General features: G+C 57.0%; 10 protein-coding genes across 10 annotated transcripts; 6 read left to right on the top strand and 4 right to left on the bottom strand.

Moving 5' to 3' along the window:
* The first annotated feature begins 192 nt into the window (after nt 1-192).
* CDEST_14023 (Putative ATPase, AFG1, P-loop containing nucleoside triphosphate hydrolase) lies at nt 193-3,627 on the top strand. Its single transcript, XM_062930179.1, has 2 exons — nt 193-2,037; nt 2,093-3,627. The coding sequence occupies exons 1-2, from the start codon at nt 984-986 to the stop codon at nt 3,073-3,075; spliced, it is 2,037 nt and encodes a 678-aa protein (XP_062786230.1). The 5' UTR covers nt 193-983; the 3' UTR covers nt 3,076-3,627.
* CDEST_14022 (Putative trafficking protein particle complex subunit 2) lies at nt 3,550-4,546 on the bottom strand. Its single transcript, XM_062930178.1, has 2 exons — nt 4,307-4,546; nt 3,550-4,128 (listed from the first exon to the last, which is right to left on the bottom strand). The coding sequence occupies exons 1-2, from the start codon at nt 4,355-4,357 to the stop codon at nt 3,559-3,561; spliced, it is 621 nt and encodes a 206-aa protein (XP_062786229.1). The 5' UTR covers nt 4,358-4,546; the 3' UTR covers nt 3,550-3,558.
* A 68-nt stretch (nt 4,547-4,614) lies between these two features.
* On the bottom strand, nt 4,615-6,662 carry CDEST_14021 (Putative Acyl transferase domain superfamily, Acyl transferase/acyl hydrolase/lysophospholipase). Its single transcript, XM_062930177.1, has 2 exons — nt 6,125-6,662; nt 4,615-6,026 (listed from the first exon to the last, which is right to left on the bottom strand). The coding sequence occupies exons 1-2, from the start codon at nt 6,300-6,302 to the stop codon at nt 4,933-4,935; spliced, it is 1,272 nt and encodes a 423-aa protein (XP_062786228.1). The 5' UTR covers nt 6,303-6,662; the 3' UTR covers nt 4,615-4,932.
* Nucleotides 6,663-7,210: 548 nt separating this feature from the next.
* On the bottom strand, nt 7,211-8,943 carry CDEST_14020 (Putative clathrin adaptor, mu subunit, Longin-like domain superfamily; the record flags this gene model as incomplete). The annotated part of the gene is made up of 3 exons (XM_062930176.1): nt 7,211-8,375; nt 8,427-8,846; nt 8,900-8,943. 3 exons carry the CDS (start codon nt 8,941-8,943, stop codon nt 7,211-7,213), a joined length of 1,629 nt encoding a protein of 542 aa, XP_062786227.1.
* A 285-nt stretch (nt 8,944-9,228) lies between these two features.
* Nucleotides 9,229-10,112, top strand: CDEST_14019 (uncharacterized protein). Its single transcript, XM_062930175.1, has 2 exons — nt 9,229-9,425; nt 9,494-10,112. The coding sequence occupies exons 1-2, from the start codon at nt 9,311-9,313 to the stop codon at nt 9,673-9,675; spliced, it is 297 nt and encodes a 98-aa protein (XP_062786226.1). The 5' UTR covers nt 9,229-9,310; the 3' UTR covers nt 9,676-10,112.
* A 65-nt stretch (nt 10,113-10,177) lies between these two features.
* CDEST_14017 (Putative exosome complex RNA-binding protein 1/RRP40/RRP4) lies at nt 10,178-13,467 on the top strand. Its single transcript, XM_062930173.1, has 2 exons — nt 10,178-10,607; nt 10,679-13,467. Exons 1-2 carry the CDS (start codon nt 10,399-10,401, stop codon nt 11,502-11,504), a joined length of 1,035 nt encoding a protein of 344 aa, XP_062786224.1. The 5' UTR covers nt 10,178-10,398; the 3' UTR covers nt 11,505-13,467.
* On the bottom strand, nt 11,661-13,381 carry CDEST_14018 (Putative NADP-dependent oxidoreductase domain, glutamate--cysteine ligase regulatory subunit). The gene is made up of 2 exons (XM_062930174.1): nt 12,793-13,381; nt 11,661-12,712 (listed from the first exon to the last, which is right to left on the bottom strand). Exons 1-2 carry the CDS (start codon nt 12,816-12,818, stop codon nt 11,755-11,757), a joined length of 984 nt encoding a protein of 327 aa, XP_062786225.1. The 5' UTR covers nt 12,819-13,381; the 3' UTR covers nt 11,661-11,754.
* A 610-nt stretch (nt 13,468-14,077) lies between the features above and the next one.
* CDEST_14016 (Putative adaptor protein complex, sigma subunit) lies at nt 14,078-15,746 on the top strand. The gene is made up of 5 exons (XM_062930172.1): nt 14,078-14,287; nt 14,351-14,384; nt 14,453-14,570; nt 14,637-14,911; nt 15,023-15,746. Exons 1-5 carry the CDS (start codon nt 14,277-14,279, stop codon nt 15,050-15,052), a joined length of 468 nt encoding a protein of 155 aa, XP_062786223.1. The 5' UTR covers nt 14,078-14,276; the 3' UTR covers nt 15,053-15,746.
* Nucleotides 15,747-16,333: 587 nt separating this feature from the next.
* Nucleotides 16,334-18,219, top strand: CDEST_14015 (Putative repressor of RNA polymerase III transcription Maf1). The gene is made up of 2 exons (XM_062930171.1): nt 16,334-17,008; nt 17,088-18,219. Exons 1-2 carry the CDS (start codon nt 17,003-17,005, stop codon nt 18,099-18,101), a joined length of 1,020 nt encoding a protein of 339 aa, XP_062786222.1. The 5' UTR covers nt 16,334-17,002; the 3' UTR covers nt 18,102-18,219.
* A 1-nt stretch (nt 18,220) lies between these two features.
* On the top strand, nt 18,221-19,177 carry CDEST_14014 (uncharacterized protein). The gene has a single exon (XM_062930170.1). It carries the CDS (start codon nt 18,302-18,304, stop codon nt 18,899-18,901), a length of 600 nt encoding a protein of 199 aa, XP_062786221.1. The 5' UTR covers nt 18,221-18,301; the 3' UTR covers nt 18,902-19,177.
* The last annotated feature ends 1 nt before the right edge of the window (nt 19,178 follows it).

Here is a 19,178-nt window from a genome sequence, read left to right as displayed (position 1 = left end):
AAGAGCTTTGATTGGTTGGCTCCGCGATCGAGACGAAGTCCGCTGAATCGCCGCATTGGAAGAAAATAGGACCCTGAGAGTGGGGCCCTGGAAACCAAGTCAACAACGTCACTACGGCCCTAGACTGGCTCGCGGACTCAGGCGGGACCGTGGATAAAACGAATCAGATGTCTACTGCTACTGTAGGCGCAGGGAGAATCATCCATTGACTGCCTAGCCTTCTCTGAGATGCTGACGATTGTGATGTGCGCCCATTGTTTTCAATCTACCTGCTATTTTTTTGGTACATTCACCCAGAGAAAGATCGACAGCCTCCCAGAATCGACGAGACGATAGGTGCTGCTCGACTCCGGTTCTAGCACTGTTCGTGTTCGCTACAATTCACTCATGTTCCCCGACTCCCTACGACCCTGACCTGGAAACGTCTCCAGAGACACAGTAACTATGATTGGCTGCGAGACTTGATGAACTCGAACAGCCAGTAGACTCAATCCTTCACGACTGCTATTCAACAACCCGTTTGCCGTATCTGTCTCAAATACTAGTTCTCGACTCAATTTGATACGCATCACTCGACTACTGTGAGAGACACATTGCCTGCATCAGCCCACACCTCTCAGGGAAGGACAGTTCACAACTTTGTCGCGTTCAGGCCTGTGCAAACGACTTGGACAAGTCAGCGGGGCTGAAACTGCAAATATACGAAGTCTGATGGCCTGATATCCTCTTCCATTAGACGAGCACGCTTTAGACCGTCGATCTCATCAATAAACTCTGACCAGCGACTATCCCAAGGCACTTCGTGCCTGGGTTGCAACGGTGGGCTTTGCGAATCCCGCATTACACCGATCTCAAGTCGTGGCACTTTTCTCTCGAAGCATACGTAAACGAAAAATAAGCCAATCCCGGCTTTCCTTGTATACCAAGTCTCAACAGGCTTGAGGGCAGGCTCACGACGGTGTCATTGATGAACCTCTGAAACGATGGTAACCCACACAATGCGAGCATCTAGGGCAAGGAAGATGGCCTTCCTTGCGCGCTCCTACTCGACCGCCGTGGCCATCACCGACCCCCTCGTCAAGTATCGCACCCTTGTATCGACCAAAATACTCTCCCCGGACCCGGATCAGCATCGACTCGCCATTCACCTGCAAAAGCTTTACGGCCGTTTGAAGGACTATGCCCCCGAGGTCGACTACCGCGAGCGTCTCAAGCAGGTTGCTGATATTCCCGAGGCTCGCGACCCCGATGAGGCCGCCGCGACGCTCGCCATGCCGAGCCATCCCATTTGGGACAACCCGCTTTTCAAGCACCTCGCTCGCAAGGCGATGCCAGTGTCCAAAGATCAGAACCCAATGGCCCTCGTCCGCGTCATGACGAGCCTCGAGGGCGCCATCACCATCAACTCACCGAGGGGGTTGTTTCTGTCCGGCGAGGTCGGAGTCGGGAAGTCCATGTTGATCGATCTTCTCGCACAGGGCCTGCCGACGGAGAGGAAGAAGCGGTGGCATTTCAATACGTTTATGCTGTATACTTTTTCGCAGCTCGAACGGTTCCGCCAGTCTCATCCCGAGCTGTCCGGGAACGAGAAGGAGTACTCCATGCTTTGGCTCGCCAAAAAGCTCGTTGAGGAGTCTCCGGTCCTGTTCCTGGACGAATTCCAACTACCCGATCGAGCAGCGAGCAAGATCCTTAGCCACCTCTTCATAGCATTCTTCCATCTTGGAGGCGTTCTCATCGCCTCTTCCAACCGAATGCCCGAAGAGCTTCAGAAGGCTATTGGCGTCGAGTACACCGTCGCCCCCTCGGATGGTTTCCTCAAGAGTCTGTTTCTCGGCGGCGCCCGTTCGCGTGGTACTCGACATAGCCAAAACGACTTTGCTGCGTTTCTGGAAGTTCTCAAAGCTCGTTGTGACTTTTGGCACATGGAGGGGGCAACTGACTGGCGGCGTCGTGAGACTGGGGAGAAGGTAACGGTTGAAACGACATCTATCAAGGGAATTGGAGCTGTGGAAGAGTCAGCTGAGGATCAAGAGGGTAGGTCACACCCACGTCTTACAAAATTTTCTTACAACATTCTGACAATGTCCAGAAATGACAAAACCCGCCAAGTATTTCCTCTCCCCCGAAGCCTCCAGCTGGACGACGGAGCTGTCGGACCTCCTTTCCAGATCCTGGACCCCAGCAACCCTCACAGTCTACGGTCGCACGATCGCGATTCCGCGCCAGCGGGACGGCGTCGTCCACTGGGACTTTGACGACCTCGTCGCCACATTCGGTCCCGCCGACTACGTGACCATGGCCTCCACCTACCACACCTTCATCGTCGACAACGTCCCAACCTTGACGACGCTGCACAAGAATGAGGCCCGCCGCTTCATCACCCTCCTCGACGCCCTCTATGAGGCTCGCTGCAAGCTCTTCGTCCGCGCCGAGGCTGGGCCCGACGACCTCTTCTTCCCGGACATCCGTGCCGCCCAGGCCGAGGCAGATCTTGCCGCCGCCGCCGCCGCTTCCAAGGCGGGGACGGGCGAAGAAGTTATAGACTCAGACGCGATCCACTCCGAGACCATCGCCGAGGTATACCAAGACCAAGCCGCGCCCTTCCGCCCCAACATCTCCTACTACGACACGGAGCTGCCCACTTCGAAATATGACCCGGACCAAGACTCGGACTTTGGCCGCCTCGGCAACGTCAGCAGCGCCACGGGGGCCTCCAGTCCCAACTTTAGCAACACGGCCGGCTTTATTGGCGAGGACGAGCGCTTCGCTTATCGGCGCGCCGCGAGCCGGCTGTGGGAGCTTTGCAGTGCTGCATGGCACGCCCGTGGGGCCGAGAGTGAGCCGGCGGACTGGTGGACGCCCGTTCCGCGCACGGCACGGCACTGGGAGGACTCAGCGCCGTCGAAGCCAAAGAAGGACGAACCCTTGCTGCCGCGGCGGCAGACTGATGCCACCATGGGCCCGTCGCGGCCTATCGACGAACCGTTTGGGACGGATAAGCTTGTTATTGACAGGTGGCAGGCCTTGGAGGAGGCGGAACGGCGACGCGATGAGTCGTCTCAGGGGAGATGAGAACGTTTTGAAGGGGGGGGTTCCGCGGAATCTGTTGGTTCCTATGAGGTCCGAATAGTCGATCTATGGGAGTGTTGGGTTGGCACACTAACCGAAAGTTCCCAATCATTGATCATCTGGGCCAAATCCCCTACCAGCGGCCGTTGCCGAACCCCTCTTGTTGGCTTGTCTATACCATTTATTTCCCTGGTTGATTTTCCTCGAGTTTGTTGGATAAAGGCACATAGAACGGCGCATGGCATAGCATTCTGGCGGTGCAGGAACTTCTGAGCATACGTCGCATGAAAGACAACGTCAAGACCTTTGAGTCTTTGCAGGGCGGATATTTGATAGAACCAGTGTGATCTGGCCCCTTATGGACAGCCGCAATTGACATTTCGAACAACAAACAAAAAGACATCCTTCCCAATCTACCACTTTTATAACGCCCAAGACTCCAGAATGCTCGAAATAACCTCCCCCTCCCCTCCCTAAAAATTCGGCCTAGAGGTTCGTGACCCCGGGTGTCCACGCCTCCCCGATCCTCCTGACCTCCCCCTCGAACTTCTTGCTCTTGATCACCCGCCCGCCCCGCCCTGACACGGGAGAATGCTCGTCGGGCTCATAAAAGGGGTTCTGCAGCAGCCGCACGTACGCGCTCTGCACCGCCCGGAAGACGACCCGCAGCTCCTGCTCGCGCAGCCCGACGGCGCCCCGCCCCTTGGCCGCGGCCTCGGCAGCCGCGCTCCCGCCCCCCGCGACGCGGCGTCCGCGCATGTCTACGACGACGACAATCTTGACCCCCGTGTTGGTCTCCCACCCGTAGGCGGCGAGGCGCTCGTCGACGGCGTGCAGGAGACCGACCTCGCCCGAGAGGCCCGTGCCGCTGGATCCCGCGACGGCGGCGGCGTTCCCGGAGGCGGCGTTGCCGCCGCCGCCGCCGCCGTGGCGGAGCTCGAAGATGTCGAGGGTCGAGGAGAGGAGGAGGGAGAACTGGAGCGGCGTGCGAATCGGCGCGAAGGTGTTTGTGGAGGGGTTGTGCGAGGGGAAGATCTGGATGTGGAGAGGGTTGTTCTGCGGCGGGTGTCGCTTAGCTTGGGCGGGCTTGCTAAGGGAGGGCGCGCGGGGAGAAGAAGAGCGGAAGGGGGGATTGGACAGCGCAGCTTGAAGCAGCTTGAAGCAGCTTGAAGCAGCGAGCGTGGGCCAGAGGCAGGTGGCGTAAGGCCTGTGATGGAGAGAGGACGGGACGTACGTTGCGGCCGATGATGCCTATGCAGGCTATCGAAGGGATTGCGGTCGCCATTTGTGCGCCTTGGTGGATGTATCCGCCGCACAGGGCGTGGCCTGTCTCTTGCCGGGCTCTCAGAAGAAGGACACGCGATGCGGCAGGAGAACGTTGTTTCGAGGTTAGTCGGATGTAATCGTTTGCTTCGTCGAATGTTGGGGATTGGAGAGAGCTGGGGTAACGATAGGTAGGTGGTAAGTGCCTACACCTAGGTAGGCATTGAGTAGGCTTTAGCTTGCTTGTGTGGACTGGAGCTTAATTGTTTTCTGGGTCCCTTGGTTCGTTCTCGACTGCCCCGCACTGAAGTCAGGGTGTTCAACCATCAGCTTCCCAGAGGAGGTCCAGCCAGAGCCACCTACAACCGTCGAGAATCTCAATAGTGTATTTTGTTCGGGTTGGGCTGCCGTATAGAAAGCGGTGCTACGCGCCGATTAAGTATATGAACAATTACTCCAGCTCAAGCCAGACCTTTCCAATGAGCTTTCAAGCCCATTGCAGCAAAGAAGAAGCGCCTTGCAACAATTCCTAGTATGCGCGTGGAAACATATCAGTAGCCCCTCGCTGGTGTGGCCACCGGCCTCTTTACTCCCTACTCAGCCAATCTCGTCCTCCGAGACCTTCTCCGTCTCATCCAGCCCCTTGAGCATCTCCTCGATCTCGCTCGGGTCCGTGATGCCCCAGACGCCGCCGCCCTTGACCGAGTCCTTGCCCCTCATGCCCACCTCTTTGCCGACCAGGTTCCGCCCGACCCTGCCGGGCCCGATACCGATCCACCGCCTCACCTTCTCCTCTTGGTCGAGGTACTTGATGCTGTCCCACCACCGCACCGTCTCTAGACACTGCCGTGCCAGAAGGTCTTTGACGTCCTCCTTGCTCTCGAACGGCCGCGCGCTCACATTGCTTACGCACGGCAGCCTCCCCGGAAACGTGATAATGTCGTTCCCCTCGCGCCCCTCGACGCGGCTCTTTTTCGAGAGTATGCTCCTCACCACCCCGACGGCGGGCTTCATGAGCGGGCTGTGGAATGGGCTGTCGCTGTTTAACCTCACGGCCCGCGGGTCGTGGCCGAGGAACTGCCGCACGTGCGTCGAGAGCGTCTTGATGCGCTCAATATTGCCGCTCAGCACGATCTGGTTCTTGCTGTTGATGTTGGCGATGAGTACTTGCTCGATGGGCGGTACGTCCTCGGAGCTGTCGCCCTTGGACCCGGCGCTTGAGTGGCCCACAAAGTCATGAATCGCCGCGATCAGCGGGCCTAGATACTCGGGCTCTGTGACGATGGCCACCATGCCGTACTCGCCGCCGTACTCGTCGACGGCGCGCCGCGTCGCCTCCGCCATGGCCTCGGCCCGTTTGCGCACCAGGTACAGGCTGTCCTCAAACTCGAGGTAGCCGCCGGCCACCAGCGCGGCGAATTCGCCGAGGGAGTGACCAAGCGTCACGTCGACGCGTTTGGCGATGTCAAAGTCGAACTCGCGCTCGAGGATGCGGAGGATCAGGATCGAGGTCGCCATGATGGCGGGCTGGGCGTTGGGCGTCCTGGTCAACAGCTTGCTGGGGCCCTCGGCAATGATGTCGGATAGCTTGAAGCCCATGTAATGGTCAATTTCCTCGATGATGGGCTTTGCCGTCCGCGGGAACGCCTCGAGCCATGGTGTTATCATGCCGACCTTTTGCACTCCTTGGCCTGCGACGGACGTTAAACACAGGTCAGTTCTCAGCTCTCGGCATCCCCCCCATCCCCTTCATCCGCCACTTCAAATCGACACTGTAGAGCTCACGAACCTGGAAAGAAAAGCGCCGTCCGTGGCCGTTTTCCTTGCGACGAAGAGGAAGCATGCCGTCGACTCGATCCGAAAGCTACATAGCTCGTTGTGCGGCCGAGGCAGGCGAGGCAGGCGAGCCCGTCGGCCCACGCGGTGCCTCGGCGGAGAGCGTGGCGAGCTCCGGGAGCTGCAGTCATGACCTAGGGAGGGGGAGGGAGATAGAGAGAGGGAGAGCGCCAGCCGATTACGAGCTGGGGCAGCTAGATGGTCGCAATCATGGAGTTTTGTTCTCTCGACGAAGGTCAGGTAAAGCGTCGCAGGCGTTCTAGAAGCAAGTATGGAAGAGAATTAAAAAAACAATCTCAAGAAGGACGTGGTATGCAGGTTTGCGCCCGGTTGAAAATGTGTCACACACGAGAGTTTATGCACCGCCCGGGCGCGCGGCTGTGTCTTAGGCCTTTTGAAGGGGGGAAGTCTGAAGAAAGAGAACGTGGTGTGCACTGTTGGATGAGTGGTTGCCAGTCGGACCATGACGCCCAGACCTATCTCGTTTGGTGACGCCAGTGAATGGGTAGTTACTTTCTTTTAGTGGCCGCCCCTAGCCGAATGTCCCGAGGCCGAGAGAGATTAGGCACCCCAATCGCTGGGGAAAGGAGCAACCCCGCGATCGGCGAAGTCGCTTTGCAGGTGTGTTTCTGTTTCCGCTGCGCCGGGAGTGGGGGATGTTGGGGGCGGCGATGGGCTCAATGGATTCTTGTATGGATCCCTTCAGGGACCAGGGTTAATTCCCGCCGAGTCACCGAGACCACATTCCACATCTGGGTTCGCCCATCGTCAACGGCGCACACGGCCTTCTCCCACTGTCCATTTATGTGGCTTGCCTGTCACGTTCGTGACGTATGCTTCGTGGAATATCTACTACCAGGTAGCCTGTGTAGACCGCAAAGGACTTAAACTTGGCTAGTCTCCCACTAGTCGTTGGGACTAGACGTCTCCCCGATGCATGTGAATCTTTTAAACGGTCATACCACATCCACCAAAAATCAAACGTCAAATAGGATAATACTCATTATTTCATGTTTGCTCTGCAGAACGTCTTGTCTAACTAACACCGCGTCTCTACACCGCCCTTGCTTACTGTCAGGTACTTGACGCCCTTGTACGGCTTCACGCCCTCGCCGAGGCCTTTACTTTTGCGCGGGTCGAGCATGATGCTCTCCACCTTGAGCCCGCTCGGCAGCCACCCCTTGACTGAGAAGCTGACCGACGCCGAGCTTGGCATCAGCATTTTGTTCTGCGCCACCCTCTTCGCGTCCTTCTCGTCATCGGCATTCTCGGTCGGCTTCTTCGACTGGACCGGACTGCTCTGGTACGGCTCGTCGTAGCCGTACGCCTTCCCGAAACCGAAACCGTTCGGGTCAAGCTCATCCTCGTCCTCGTCCACCGGCTGTCCTACCACGGTACACTTGAGACCGAAGTAGGACGTGCCGGTAGACAGCTCCTTTGTGGGCACATGCCACTCGAGGACCCTTTCACTGGGGTTGAAGCTCGCGTCGCCTTTGCTTGGCCGCAGCTCTGACAGGTTCCTAACCTCGGCTGGCAGGGGCACTGTCACCACAAGATCCTCCATAAGCGGTGATGATGGTGTGCCGGGATGAGGCCCTCCGAATCCTCGACCTGCTCCGCCTCCGCCTCGTCCGTACTGGCTTGCTGCCGATGGGCCACTTGCTCCTAGCACCCTGTTTACATGTAATCGAACCTCAAAGTCAGAGCCCAGCGGGCCCAGACCCGTCTTCATCTCAATGTTGACAGGCAACTTGAGATTGTTCGCGCTCAGGCTGCCACTCTTGCCATTTGTGAATGGCAAGAGGTCGACCTCGTAGCTGGCCAAGATGAACCGTCCGTCTGGCGGTATGAAGCTAAGCTCGCCCGGCCGCTCCTTCCACCGGGCTAAGCGCACACACGGGTGGAACACGGGGAGGTCCATGAAGCCCGCCAAGTTGTGTTTTCCGGATGGACTCGTCAAGGTCATGACAATGTCGGGCATACCGGAAACCTTGCAGGTGAAGGCTATCGTGCCATTTGCAAATGCTGCTAGCGGCCTCCCAGAAGGCGCGAGCGTGACTGTCAGGGTCTCGACGATGTCCGAGTACATCTCGTTAGATGTATGCCGGACGTTAGCTCTGCGCCAGGGCAACGCCGGGGTATTCTGTGCGATCAACGATGGCGCGCTCGGGTTGGCAAAACCCGTGCCAAAATTACCGGGTTTCCTACAGTCCTTCGTCAGCTCCGTCTTCTTCTGATAGCATGATGTCCCTTACCCTGGCAGGTTAATGCTGCCGAGCAGCTTGCCAACCCAGCCCTCCACCTCCACCAAGTCCCTCAGCGCGTTCGGTTCGGTCGTGCTGATGGTGCCGGCGTCGCACATTTCGTTGAGAAGCTGCGCAACGACATCGTAATTGCTCTCGATCTTGTGCGCCAGCAAGGGGGCGCCAAGGAACTCCTCGAAGACGTCGATGATGCGGTGGACGAACTCGAGAACGAGGAGGGGTTCGATTTCAGAGGACGAGGTCGCCAGAAACAAGAGATTGGCGTGGTTGAGACTGAAGACGAGCGTCGGTGGATTCGTGTTCGGCAGGTAGATCAGGTTCGGTCGCGGCGCGGGGTGCTCTAGGTAGAGGGGGAGGAGGTGTTGCGCCGACAGCGGGCGGGAAGTGTACGTGTGCGACAGGATGGCATGGCTGCGTGGTGTTAGTCAGGGGGGTTCTGGAGGTCTGTGATGTATGCGACTGACTTGTGCTCATCGTAAATGTGCAGCGCTTCAATAACGCCGTTCATCATTCAAGTCGGCATCGGAGGCTGTGCCGTGGTTGTCGGAGGTGGTGGGGGGAGATTGCTTTCGGTGACAGCACGTCAGTGTCGGTGCTGGAGCTCTTCTGGACTCCCGAGGGACCACACAATCCCGCCCCTCTGGACGCGTGCCCATGTCGTATGATAAGATTAAATGTTAGTGCAGGGCTCAGCCCAGCCAATCAGGTGCGCCATAACCCTGTCGCTCAGCAAAGCTCCAGGCCGCGCATGCGTGCTACTGGACTGGTAGGGCATTGATTGTACTGTGTAGGTCACAAACAAACCGTCGTACGCTCTGCACCTGACAACGACCAGTGCAACGTTTTTGAGAGTCCAACACCGAGAAGTTGTCGCCATGATCGGAGGAGGCGACAAGATCCCCAGCGTGGGCACTCTTGATAAGCCCGAGAACCTCGACCAACTCCTGCGCGAGGATCGCGGCGATGATTGCACATCGTGCAGAGTGGTTGGTGAGGAACCCCGAGCCTGCTGCGCTTAAAGGTGACCACAATACTAATCCGATGCTCCCGCGAAACAGGAGGCGGTGCATTCATCGGCCTCGCAGCTTACAACTACCTCACCGGCATGGGCCACCTCGAACGGCAACACGCGGCGATCCTCAAGTCCGGCTCGATGTTCGGAATGAGAAGCCGCAAGCTGGGCGTTGCCAGCATCTCGATGGGACTGGCTTATCTTGGTCTATGGAGGTTGTTCCGGTAAAGGGGCCGCAGGAAAGGGAGATGGAATCGGATCAACGAAATCAACACCACTCAATCGGATGTCCGTTGCGGTCGTCGAAGCCGCAGGTCCATGCGTGGAACCGTCGATACGGCCGCCGACTGTCTGCCTCTATCAAATTGCCGCTGAGCGAAAGAGGAATACGATCCCGCCAGACTCCAGCCATTGGAGAGTTTTCTAGGAGACGTTGAGGGAAAAGGTCTTGCCCAGTTCGAGTGACGAAATCAGGACCAACTCAGACAGGACGCTCGCGTGGTTCATGACCAACATGGTTGCTAAGCCCAGCATCCGTCAAGCGGGCTGTAATAATACTGTACAACACTGTAAAGTTTAAAAGCGAAACCGCCAACGGAAAACGATGTATTGTAGACAGGTAGAAGACTGTTCCGATTATTTTGTGGTGATATTTGCGGACCTGTAAAATCCCCAAGTTTGTTACAGTTCGGTGCCGTTACCCATCAACCACAAGCTCCAATCTGCCCCTCCAAAGCTTCACCAAAAATCTTTGCACCCAGTCAACTTCGACCTTCACCTACACCACCAAAAACCACCACGCAACACAACAACCACGGCGATTGAACCCCCGAACCCCCCCAATCGAATCTCATTAGCCATTGCGAAATACACCTGGACCCGTGGAATCCACCTCCGACGCACTACCGGCGCACCACCCCGCGGTCCCGTCGCCGTCACCACCACAAAACAATGCCTATCACAATCCTCGCCCCAAGGGGCACGTCTTCACACCACAAGCCCGCACGCTACACCGCTGCCGCCGATTCAGACTCGGACTCCGATGGTGGCGCCGACATCGAGGGCGACATCCCCATGCGGCCGGCGAAGCGCGCCCGCGGCGACAACTACGACATCGTCACCCCGGGTGAGATTATCACCGACGATCCCCAGTGGATGAGGTTTGTCCGCCCTTGTTCTGACCGATCCCACTACCCATTGATTGACCACACTGCTGACAGGGCGAAAACAGAGGACACGGAACCTATATAACCCCGACGACGACGGAAATCGTCTCCTCGGTCGCCGGCACCGTCACCCGCACTAACAAACTCCTCTCCGTTCGCCCTCTCCGCGCCCGCTATACCCCCGAGATTGGTGACCTCGTCGTCGGCCGCATCGTGGAAGTCCAAGCGAAGCGCTGGCGCGTCGACGTCGGCTCGTCGCAGCTCGCCATCCTCCAGATTTCCGCCATCAACCTGCCCGGCGGTATCCTCCGCAAGCGCACCGACACGGACGAGCTGCAAATCAGGTCCTTTTTCGCCGAGGGCGACCTGGTGGTGGCCGAGGTCCAGCAGCTGCACCAAGACGGCGCGGCCAGCTTGCATACGCGGTCCCTCAAATACGGCAAGCTGCGCAATGGCGTCTTCGTCGCCGTTACGGGCACCGGCGGCGGTGGCGGCGTTGTGCGGGCCAAGAGGCAGCAGTGGGTCATGGACGCGGCACGCGGCGCGAGCAAGGTGCACGTCACGCTCGGTGTCAACGGCTTCATCTGGATCAGCAAGCACGTCGAGAGTGATGTGTCTGAGAGCGTGGGGCTTAACCGCATGGAGGAGAGCGTAAGCGCCAACGTGTACTCGAGCCAGAATGACCGGATCGATCACGAGACCATGCGCGAGGTCGCGCGGATACGCAGCGTCATCCTGGCGCTGGTCGAGAATGGGCTGAGGGTCGACGAGGACATGGTCGTCAGGGGGTATAAAGAGGCGGTCGACATGGGGCTGGAGAGCGTCGAGGACGACATCTACCTTGGCGGCGAGAGGGGGAAGAGGCTCGCCGAGGCTTTGCTGAGGGAGTGAGTAGATGTGTCATCGAGGAGGTCAAATAGAATAAAAACAAGGATCATAAAAGTCGAGTTCGTGGAAAAGGTCTTTAAAGATAAGATGTAATAGATACTAAAAGGGGGGGTGGGCTTCGTATAAAACCGCCAAAAGGAACCCCCAAATCCGCCTGACATCAGAAACGCTATGCAATATGTATCTATAGGCCATGTGACCAATTCGTGGTATCAAGAAAGAAGTGTGTCCAAACAGCACGGGAGGTACGCTCCTACAAGGTCTCGACCAGCTCCGCGCCAGCGAAGTATCCCTTATTCTCGATCACGCCCCGGTCTTTCACGAATGCAGTGTACTTGACAACCCACTCCGGCGTGAGGTCGCCCTCAAGACCATCCTTGCCCTCGGCGGGGTCGGCGAGGACTCCAGCGCCCTGCAAGCCGTGACCGAGGAGGTCGCGGAGGGTGCCTCGGGGCAGGATGTCGGTGCAGTCGGTGTGGACGAGTAACTCAACGCCCTCCGCCTTGGCCAACTTGACCAGCGTGGGCGGCACGCTGCAGCAGTCCTTGATGTTGATCTGGTCAACGGCCGGGCGGACGCTGACCTTCTTGATAAACCTAGCCAGCTTTTCGGTGCCGAACTCGGAGATACCGAGGGCCTTGACCTCGCCCCGCTTATACAAATCCTCCAGCACCGTCCACGTCGCGGCCTCCTCGTCGATGTTGCCCTGGGAGGCGTTGCGCTTGTCAGCCTCCCATTCGCAGTCGCCCTCAAAGGACATGCCGGGGAACGAGGCGATGAGCAGGTCTATTGTCGTGACGCCCAGCTCCTTTCGTACGAGGCTCAAGGCATCCTGAACATACCGGGCGCGGTCCTGTGCGGGGGCGTTGGGAAGGAAGAAGAGCTTGACGGTAATGTCGTAGTTGTCGGGCTCCTCCTGCAGACCGGAATAGGACCAATCTATGCGGGGGATGTAGAGAGCATCGTTCTCGCGGACGGTCCACACATCGATGCGGGGCCGACCAGAGTCGCTGTGGGAGAAGCCGTTTGAGTGACCGTTCAAGACGCCGTTCCCGTTGACGGGCTCATCGTCGATAGGCGAAGAGTCCTCGGCGGGCGAGTAATCTTGCTGGGCAGCGAGGAAATTGCTCCGCAGTGAGTTGGTCAGTTCGAGATTCGATCTGTAGGCACCTGGTTTACGGATTATGGAGGGACCGCCCGAGACAATGTTTCTGCACGCGGCGGAGGACCACCAATCAGCATCATGGTGTCAAAAAAAACCCAATGTGTGCAAGAACAAGATGGCACAAACCCCGTGGAAAGAATCAGCTTCGTCATGACGGTGGCTATGGTGGTCGATGACAAGTTTTCTTGGTGAGTGTAGCCGAAGATCAGATAGCCCGGTAGACAAGAGTAAGATTGCGTCGCGAAGGGTCTTGATTGCGCAGTACCAGCAAGATAGTTCTTTCTTCTTCTTTTGCTTCTTCTTCAGCAGTACCCTTTATTTCTTCTTGGTCGTTTTTTTTTTGTGTTGGCGCCTGGATTTTTTTTAGACTTTTGGAGGGGTTGATTAACAATCCGAGTCTGAGCGGCGCCGATAAGGATTGCGGTCCGCTCGGGATTCACAAGCAGGTGAGACAGGGTAATTAATAATGGCTGGCGCGGTATGCGAATGTCGGCTTGTGTATGGAAAAGGCTGAGGTAGGGGATAAGCGCGTGACAAGGTTGTGATCTGCAATGATGGAATGCAGACAATGAGGGAGGGGTTCAGGTTCTAGAAGGACGAAAAATGATTCCGGGATTCGGAGGTGGATCGACGATGGTATTTGTTCCGTCTGTTGCTGGCCAAGGTGAAGGAGGACAGCGGAAGAGGGACATATGGGGGGAGCAGAAGGTTGTGGAGGACTGGTTCCCTTTTCTAGAATTTGGATGACAGCGAGATTCGACTCAGGTCTGTCTCGGTGACCAAAAGGCATGACTGAATCGAGGCGGCACCAGCAAACTCATCGGGTTTTCCTCGTCGTAGCGGCATTCATCTTGCCATCATCCCACCTTCCACCCCTCCATCCCCGAGTGCGACTCCGAAGGGACGGTCAGTCAGTGGTGAGTGTGCATGTGCATGGTGGGGGTTGGCTGTGTCGCCCATCGCGTCAGCGGCCTCGAGGTGATATGTTTGCGCTAGCCGCAGCAAGTCCCTCCCCAAAGCCCCCCAGGTATGAGACCTCGGGATGCCGCCCGGCTGCTCGACTCAGGCTCGCCGGCACGCCGGAGGAATAGATAAGTGTAGTAGATGTGGCACAAAGACAAGCAGCCACTGAGCGACAAGCTTTGTTCTGCGTCCAGGGGCGGATGTGCACAAGGACTTTGGTTGGCGGCTGGTTGGCATGCCGAAACATACAGTGCCTCCATAATGAGCTGGGCACCTGTTGACAGCGGGCTTGGGGCTCAATGCCTACAGCGCTCTCTACTTAGGGTACCTATCTACCTGCCTACCTAGGGAGGTAAGGTGAGGTGACTGCCTGAGGACACAAAGGCCGAAGCGTAGCTGCAGCCTGCCGCTACCAAACTCGGACACCTTGAGCCTACAAGCCTGCCTGATGTGAACAAGGGACATCACCACACACGACACCTCGCAGTTCGTCGCCAACCGCAGTCCATAGCTTGGCCTCTTCTGCTTGACCACTGCGACAACCACATCCCACGCCATCCGTCCGAGGCCCATAGCACTTATCCGGCTTCAATCCTCCCCAATTTCCCCTCTCTTCCGCCTTGTTGTGGTGATGTGAAAGCATCATCATGGCCATTCAGTACGCCCCCTCATCGCCGCTTCTGCTGGTGCATACGAGCAAGACAGCTAAACGATGATGTAGCTACCTCATTCTTCTCTCCCGCCAGGGCAAAGTGGTACGCACCATCCCACTGTCCAAGAAACCCCGTCAAACTCCCCTTTGCTGACAGCATCTTCTTTGCAGCGCCTCGCAAAGTGGTTCACCACCCTGTCGCCCAGAGAGAAGGCCAAAATCGTCAAGGACGTTTCCCAGCTGGTTCTCGCCCGTAGAACTCGCATGTGCAACTTCCTCGAGTACAAGGGTCAGTCACCCTCCATGCCCGGCGCATCAGCGTAACCAAGCACCGCCTAACGTTCTCCCCTTTCAGACTCCAAGATTGTTTACCGTCGATATGCCTCACTGTTCTTTATCGCTGGCGCCGCCTCGGACGACAACGAGCTGATCACCCTTGAAATCATCCACCGCTACGTCGAGCAAATGGACAAGTACTACGGCAACGTGTGCGAGCTGGATATCATCTTCTCTTTCACGAAAGCCTACTACATCTTGGACGAGCTGTTGTTGGCGGGAGAACTGCAAGAAAGCAGCAAAAAGAACGTGCTGCGATGTATATCCCAGCAGGACTCGCTTGAGGACATGGAGGTACGTCTAGTTGATACTCGCTTCCTTTTGATCTGCCTACCTCGAAGACGATGAACTGCAGCTGCGCCCTGGGCGAAGTTTTGGGCTGACAACTTTCCGTCTCCCCTTCAGGTCGAGGACGAAGTTACAAAGATCATGTAACCGTCTTCCAGTGTGTACCTACCCACTAGATTGCAACGCGATGCCCGAAAACAACGAGTCTCGGACCCAATCTACAACCAAACAAGCGTTGCACCGGATGTGCATGGCATGGCCTTGGCGAGTCTTTAGCTAATGGACGCTCCGTCACTTATGCAGGAAACGGAAGAGATCACCTCGTCCCTCAAGAAAGTCGGCATCCTCTGAAGATGCAACACCGACTGGTGACGAGTGTCGGTCAGGTGCGCGGCATGCCGGGAGAACAAGAGGATGATGGGCGACAATGACAAAAACGAAGCATAGCGTCTGTGTGGATATGGATGAAGTGGCCCGGGTGGCCTTTTGTGTGAATAGATCTTGGGAGGTGGAAAACCACCCTCTCCTACATCAAGAGAAGAACATGAAGCGGTGCGAGTCGCGCAGTCGCATCCACGAGGCCCGTCGGTCCTGAGTGGTCCCCGTCCAGACATGGCGCAGAAGCCAGGCACGGGGCCGGATGGACGACGGCACTCGAGAAGCACTGCGCTCTACGCAAAGCCGTAACAATTGACTAATAGACGAACTTGACGACCACAAAAAGGGCCACGCACTTCACTTCCTCACGCTTGCCAGAGACTGTATGAAGTCAAGTCACGGCACGGACGGTCTACCTGTACCTGACTGACTACGCATACCAAGCCTGCCCACTCGTGGCCTCTTGTCGGCATCTCATTCGCTTGGAGAATCCCGGCTGCGCCCCCTCTTGTACGGCGTGGATTCGACAGTATTAACACACACGTACGCACGACGAAAGACCCACTCGGTCCTCAAGTCCAAAGGAAAGTCGGGACGAAAGGGGTGGCCCCCCAACAAGCAAGGAAATCGACAGGGACAGGACCCTTGCTTCCCAAGCAGCCCCCCGCGAATCCGGTGCCAAGGACGACGCAGACAGTCGACCAAGATACGCTTTGTCACAGGCTACCCGTCGGGCCCCATCCACTATCGCTTCCTATCTTAGGACTGGACCACCCTCAGCGCTGCCTTACGGCACCTGCTGCAGCTTTTACGTTGGACTGGGGCGGGGACCCTGTCAGACGGATACGGGGAACACACCGGCAGACCCAGGACCCATCGGTTAGCAGCGACAGCGATAGCGACAGCACCACGGAACAGCCAACGGACTACGGACCACAGACCATGTACAGGTAAAGGGTGTCACCTCATACCAGCACCCAGAGACACACACCGCACATACCTGCCGAGAGCTGCGACAGCACCGGCTGCCAACTCCCCTTCCCGCTTGCTCCCGTTTCTTCGCGCTTTAAACTCACGGCGTCACCCCATCCCTCTCTTACTCCCTCTTCTTCTACCCCTCCGTCTCTGCCGTATTTACAAATCATCGTCCATCTCCCCAACACGCCTTCACCACAACATCCGTTATTTAGTAATGTCTGCCGACCAGATCACCTACTAGGCGCATCGCGTCTAGTCTCCGTTCATCCGCCCGAACCGATCTGATCTGCACGGTCAAGTCGCTCTTCTGCCTCATCTAGAGTAGGCATAGGCTCCGGCTTTCATTGAAACACAGACAGCAATCTCTCTATCAGCAATCCATCCATCATTCCTTGCGACCCAGCACCGGCGCCTTTATCGCGCCTTCGGTTTCACTCTACCACACCTCCGGCGCCCAAGTCACCGACCTTTCCCACAACCGCCGCCACCACCCCTATCCCAATCTGGCGCGACTCCCAATTTCCGTGACATCATTCGACACGTTCCCACTCCTGAAATCGACCATCACAACAGCCTGATCGCAGCGCGATACCGGCGACAAAACACACACTGCGACTCTCGGATCATCGGCCAGCGCGCCTTCAATTCGGACAACACCAATACTTTGGGCAACCTACAAAACGCCTGTATTCCCATTTTCGTACCATCACCTTCACCACAGCCCTGTCCGGACCGTTCAAGATGAAGGTGCGCCTCTTCTGCTTTCAACGGCAGGCAGTGACACATCGCATCCGAATCCGTTATACCCTGCTAACCCACCTTGTAGTACTTACCGCTGCAAGACTTTGACGCCGTCACTGGCGCTCTCAACTTCAACACCCCCGATTGCAACGTCACTGGCGGATGTGATCTGTACACGACAAAGTCGACCGGTTCCGATAAGAAGTTGTACAAGAACATCGACAAGGACCTGAGCTCACAACATGCTGCGCTACTGAAACTGGGCGCCAGCTTGTCCCCACCGGACCGCGAAGCCATGCTGGCGACATCCCCCAACATGCAAATGTTCTCGCACTCCAGTGCTTTTGGCCCCCTGTCAGAACTCGCAAGTCGCCGCACATTTGCCTATCTGATTGCGACCCTGAACGCGAGTCATCAACACTACGATTTCTCACACGTCCTGAGACCGGGCGACTTCAAGAAGGAGCGGAATCTGCGGCGGGTGATGGGGAATCTCGACTCGATCCTGCAGAATGTCAGACCGCATGTCGAGGCTCGCCCAATCGAGCAGGCCACGTCTTCGGAGACCAAGCCGGTATGGGGTCCACATTGTTGGTCCAAGATTGATAAGGAGATGCGCCTAAACGAGTGCACCGTATTCAGCTACAACCCAGACGTGGACCCCTTTGAGGAGGATGAGTCTGCGATTTGGGCCGCTCACTACTTCTTCTTCAACCGTGCTCTGAAGCGAGTCGCTTATCTCTACGTACGCGTCGTGCCCGTCGTTTCCTCGCAATCACCACGCTTGCAGCCGGCGCTTCCCGGCTCTGTAAAGCGCGCGCGGGGGGCCCAATTTGATGCACTGGATGCCAACAAGCGCGCAAAGTACTGGCTCGGCGACCGCGACGCCCAGCTCGTGGCGCCCGACGAAGACGACGAAGAAAGCGACGGCTTCCTCTGGAATCGGGGTGCCGATGGCGATCTGGTACCGTTTTCCGACGACGACTATACCGAGGAGCGTTTCTTCTACGACGAAGAGGAAGACGACGAGACCGATTCCGACCCGAAGAGTCCGGTACGGCGCATGAGCGAGGACGTCGTGGCCCACATGGAGATCTAAAGAGGACTACTCCACACTGGCGCATGACCTGTTCTCACTTCCCCGTTTCAGCAACGCGAGGGCGGATGGGTCCCCGTTACTCGTTTCTCTGATGTTATCAGAGCCATTATGACGAAATGGAGTCATTGATTCAACACCACTTATCAGACCTTGCAGGGATAGCTCTCTGCACCCGCTGAGTCACAACGACTCCATATTTTATGAAGTTGTCACAACCACCTTGCGATGCGGGCGCCATTCAACGGCCCGATGGTCACTCAGCTGCTTGTTTTATTCCTTTTCATTTTCTTTTTCTTTGTTCGAGCCACCACATCGGTTTTGTTGAGTACTGCTGTAGTTTCGAATTTTCTCATTTTTCCTTGTCGCCCAACCTGTACGCTGGCGACGTGTTTTCGCCTCCTTGTTTCGAGCTTTCGTTTCCTTTCTGTTCGATCGAAGGCGTCGATACCCCTATGCTCTCTCGCCAGGCGGCGCTGGCAGGAAAATGGAAGCATAGGAGGGGGCTTGGGGTGCGGTGCATACGGAACATAGGTCCTGGATGGCAAACGGGATTGAAAGGGCTGGGTGGGGGTGGCTGTCACAGAACAAAGTCGGGAGTTTTCTGGGTTCTCAAGAGTCTATCGTTGGTCGTTTGGCAGCGACGCGTTTGGACTTGGGCACATGTTGGAGTTGGGTTTTCGGGGGTACACATGCCCAAGGGATTGCTTTGTGATGTTCCGGTCTTCCTCTGGTTTTCTTCCTGGTCTATACGCAGTGATGAAACGAGTCACAAATCAAACTCGTACCTTGAGCCTCGTTGAGGATGAGTACTGTACTGAATGATGAGTCCCTGACCTTTTTGGTATTCGCTTTCCTCCTTGCCCCAGCGGCCCCCGCGTAGTTTGAGAGTGACGGGATTGAGATGGATGTCCCGACCTTTGTAGACCTCGCTTTGGGCCCTAGGCTGCCTGGCCTTGAGCGACGGTCAAGGCCAGGCATCGTCGTCGTTCGTCCATCACTATCCATTTCACATCTCCACCAGGACCGCTCCACGACTCCTTCACGAGTGTTCCCTGCTCCCTTCTCCGCTTATCCGAC

This window comes from Colletotrichum destructivum, chromosome 9, assembly GCF_034447905.1.
Source record: "Colletotrichum destructivum chromosome 9, complete sequence".
Classification (NCBI taxonomy): domain Eukaryota; kingdom Fungi; phylum Ascomycota; class Sordariomycetes; order Glomerellales; family Glomerellaceae; genus Colletotrichum; species Colletotrichum destructivum.
The sequence above is the reverse complement of the archived record's forward strand: the minus strand, read 5'-3'. Positions and strand labels throughout refer to the sequence as shown.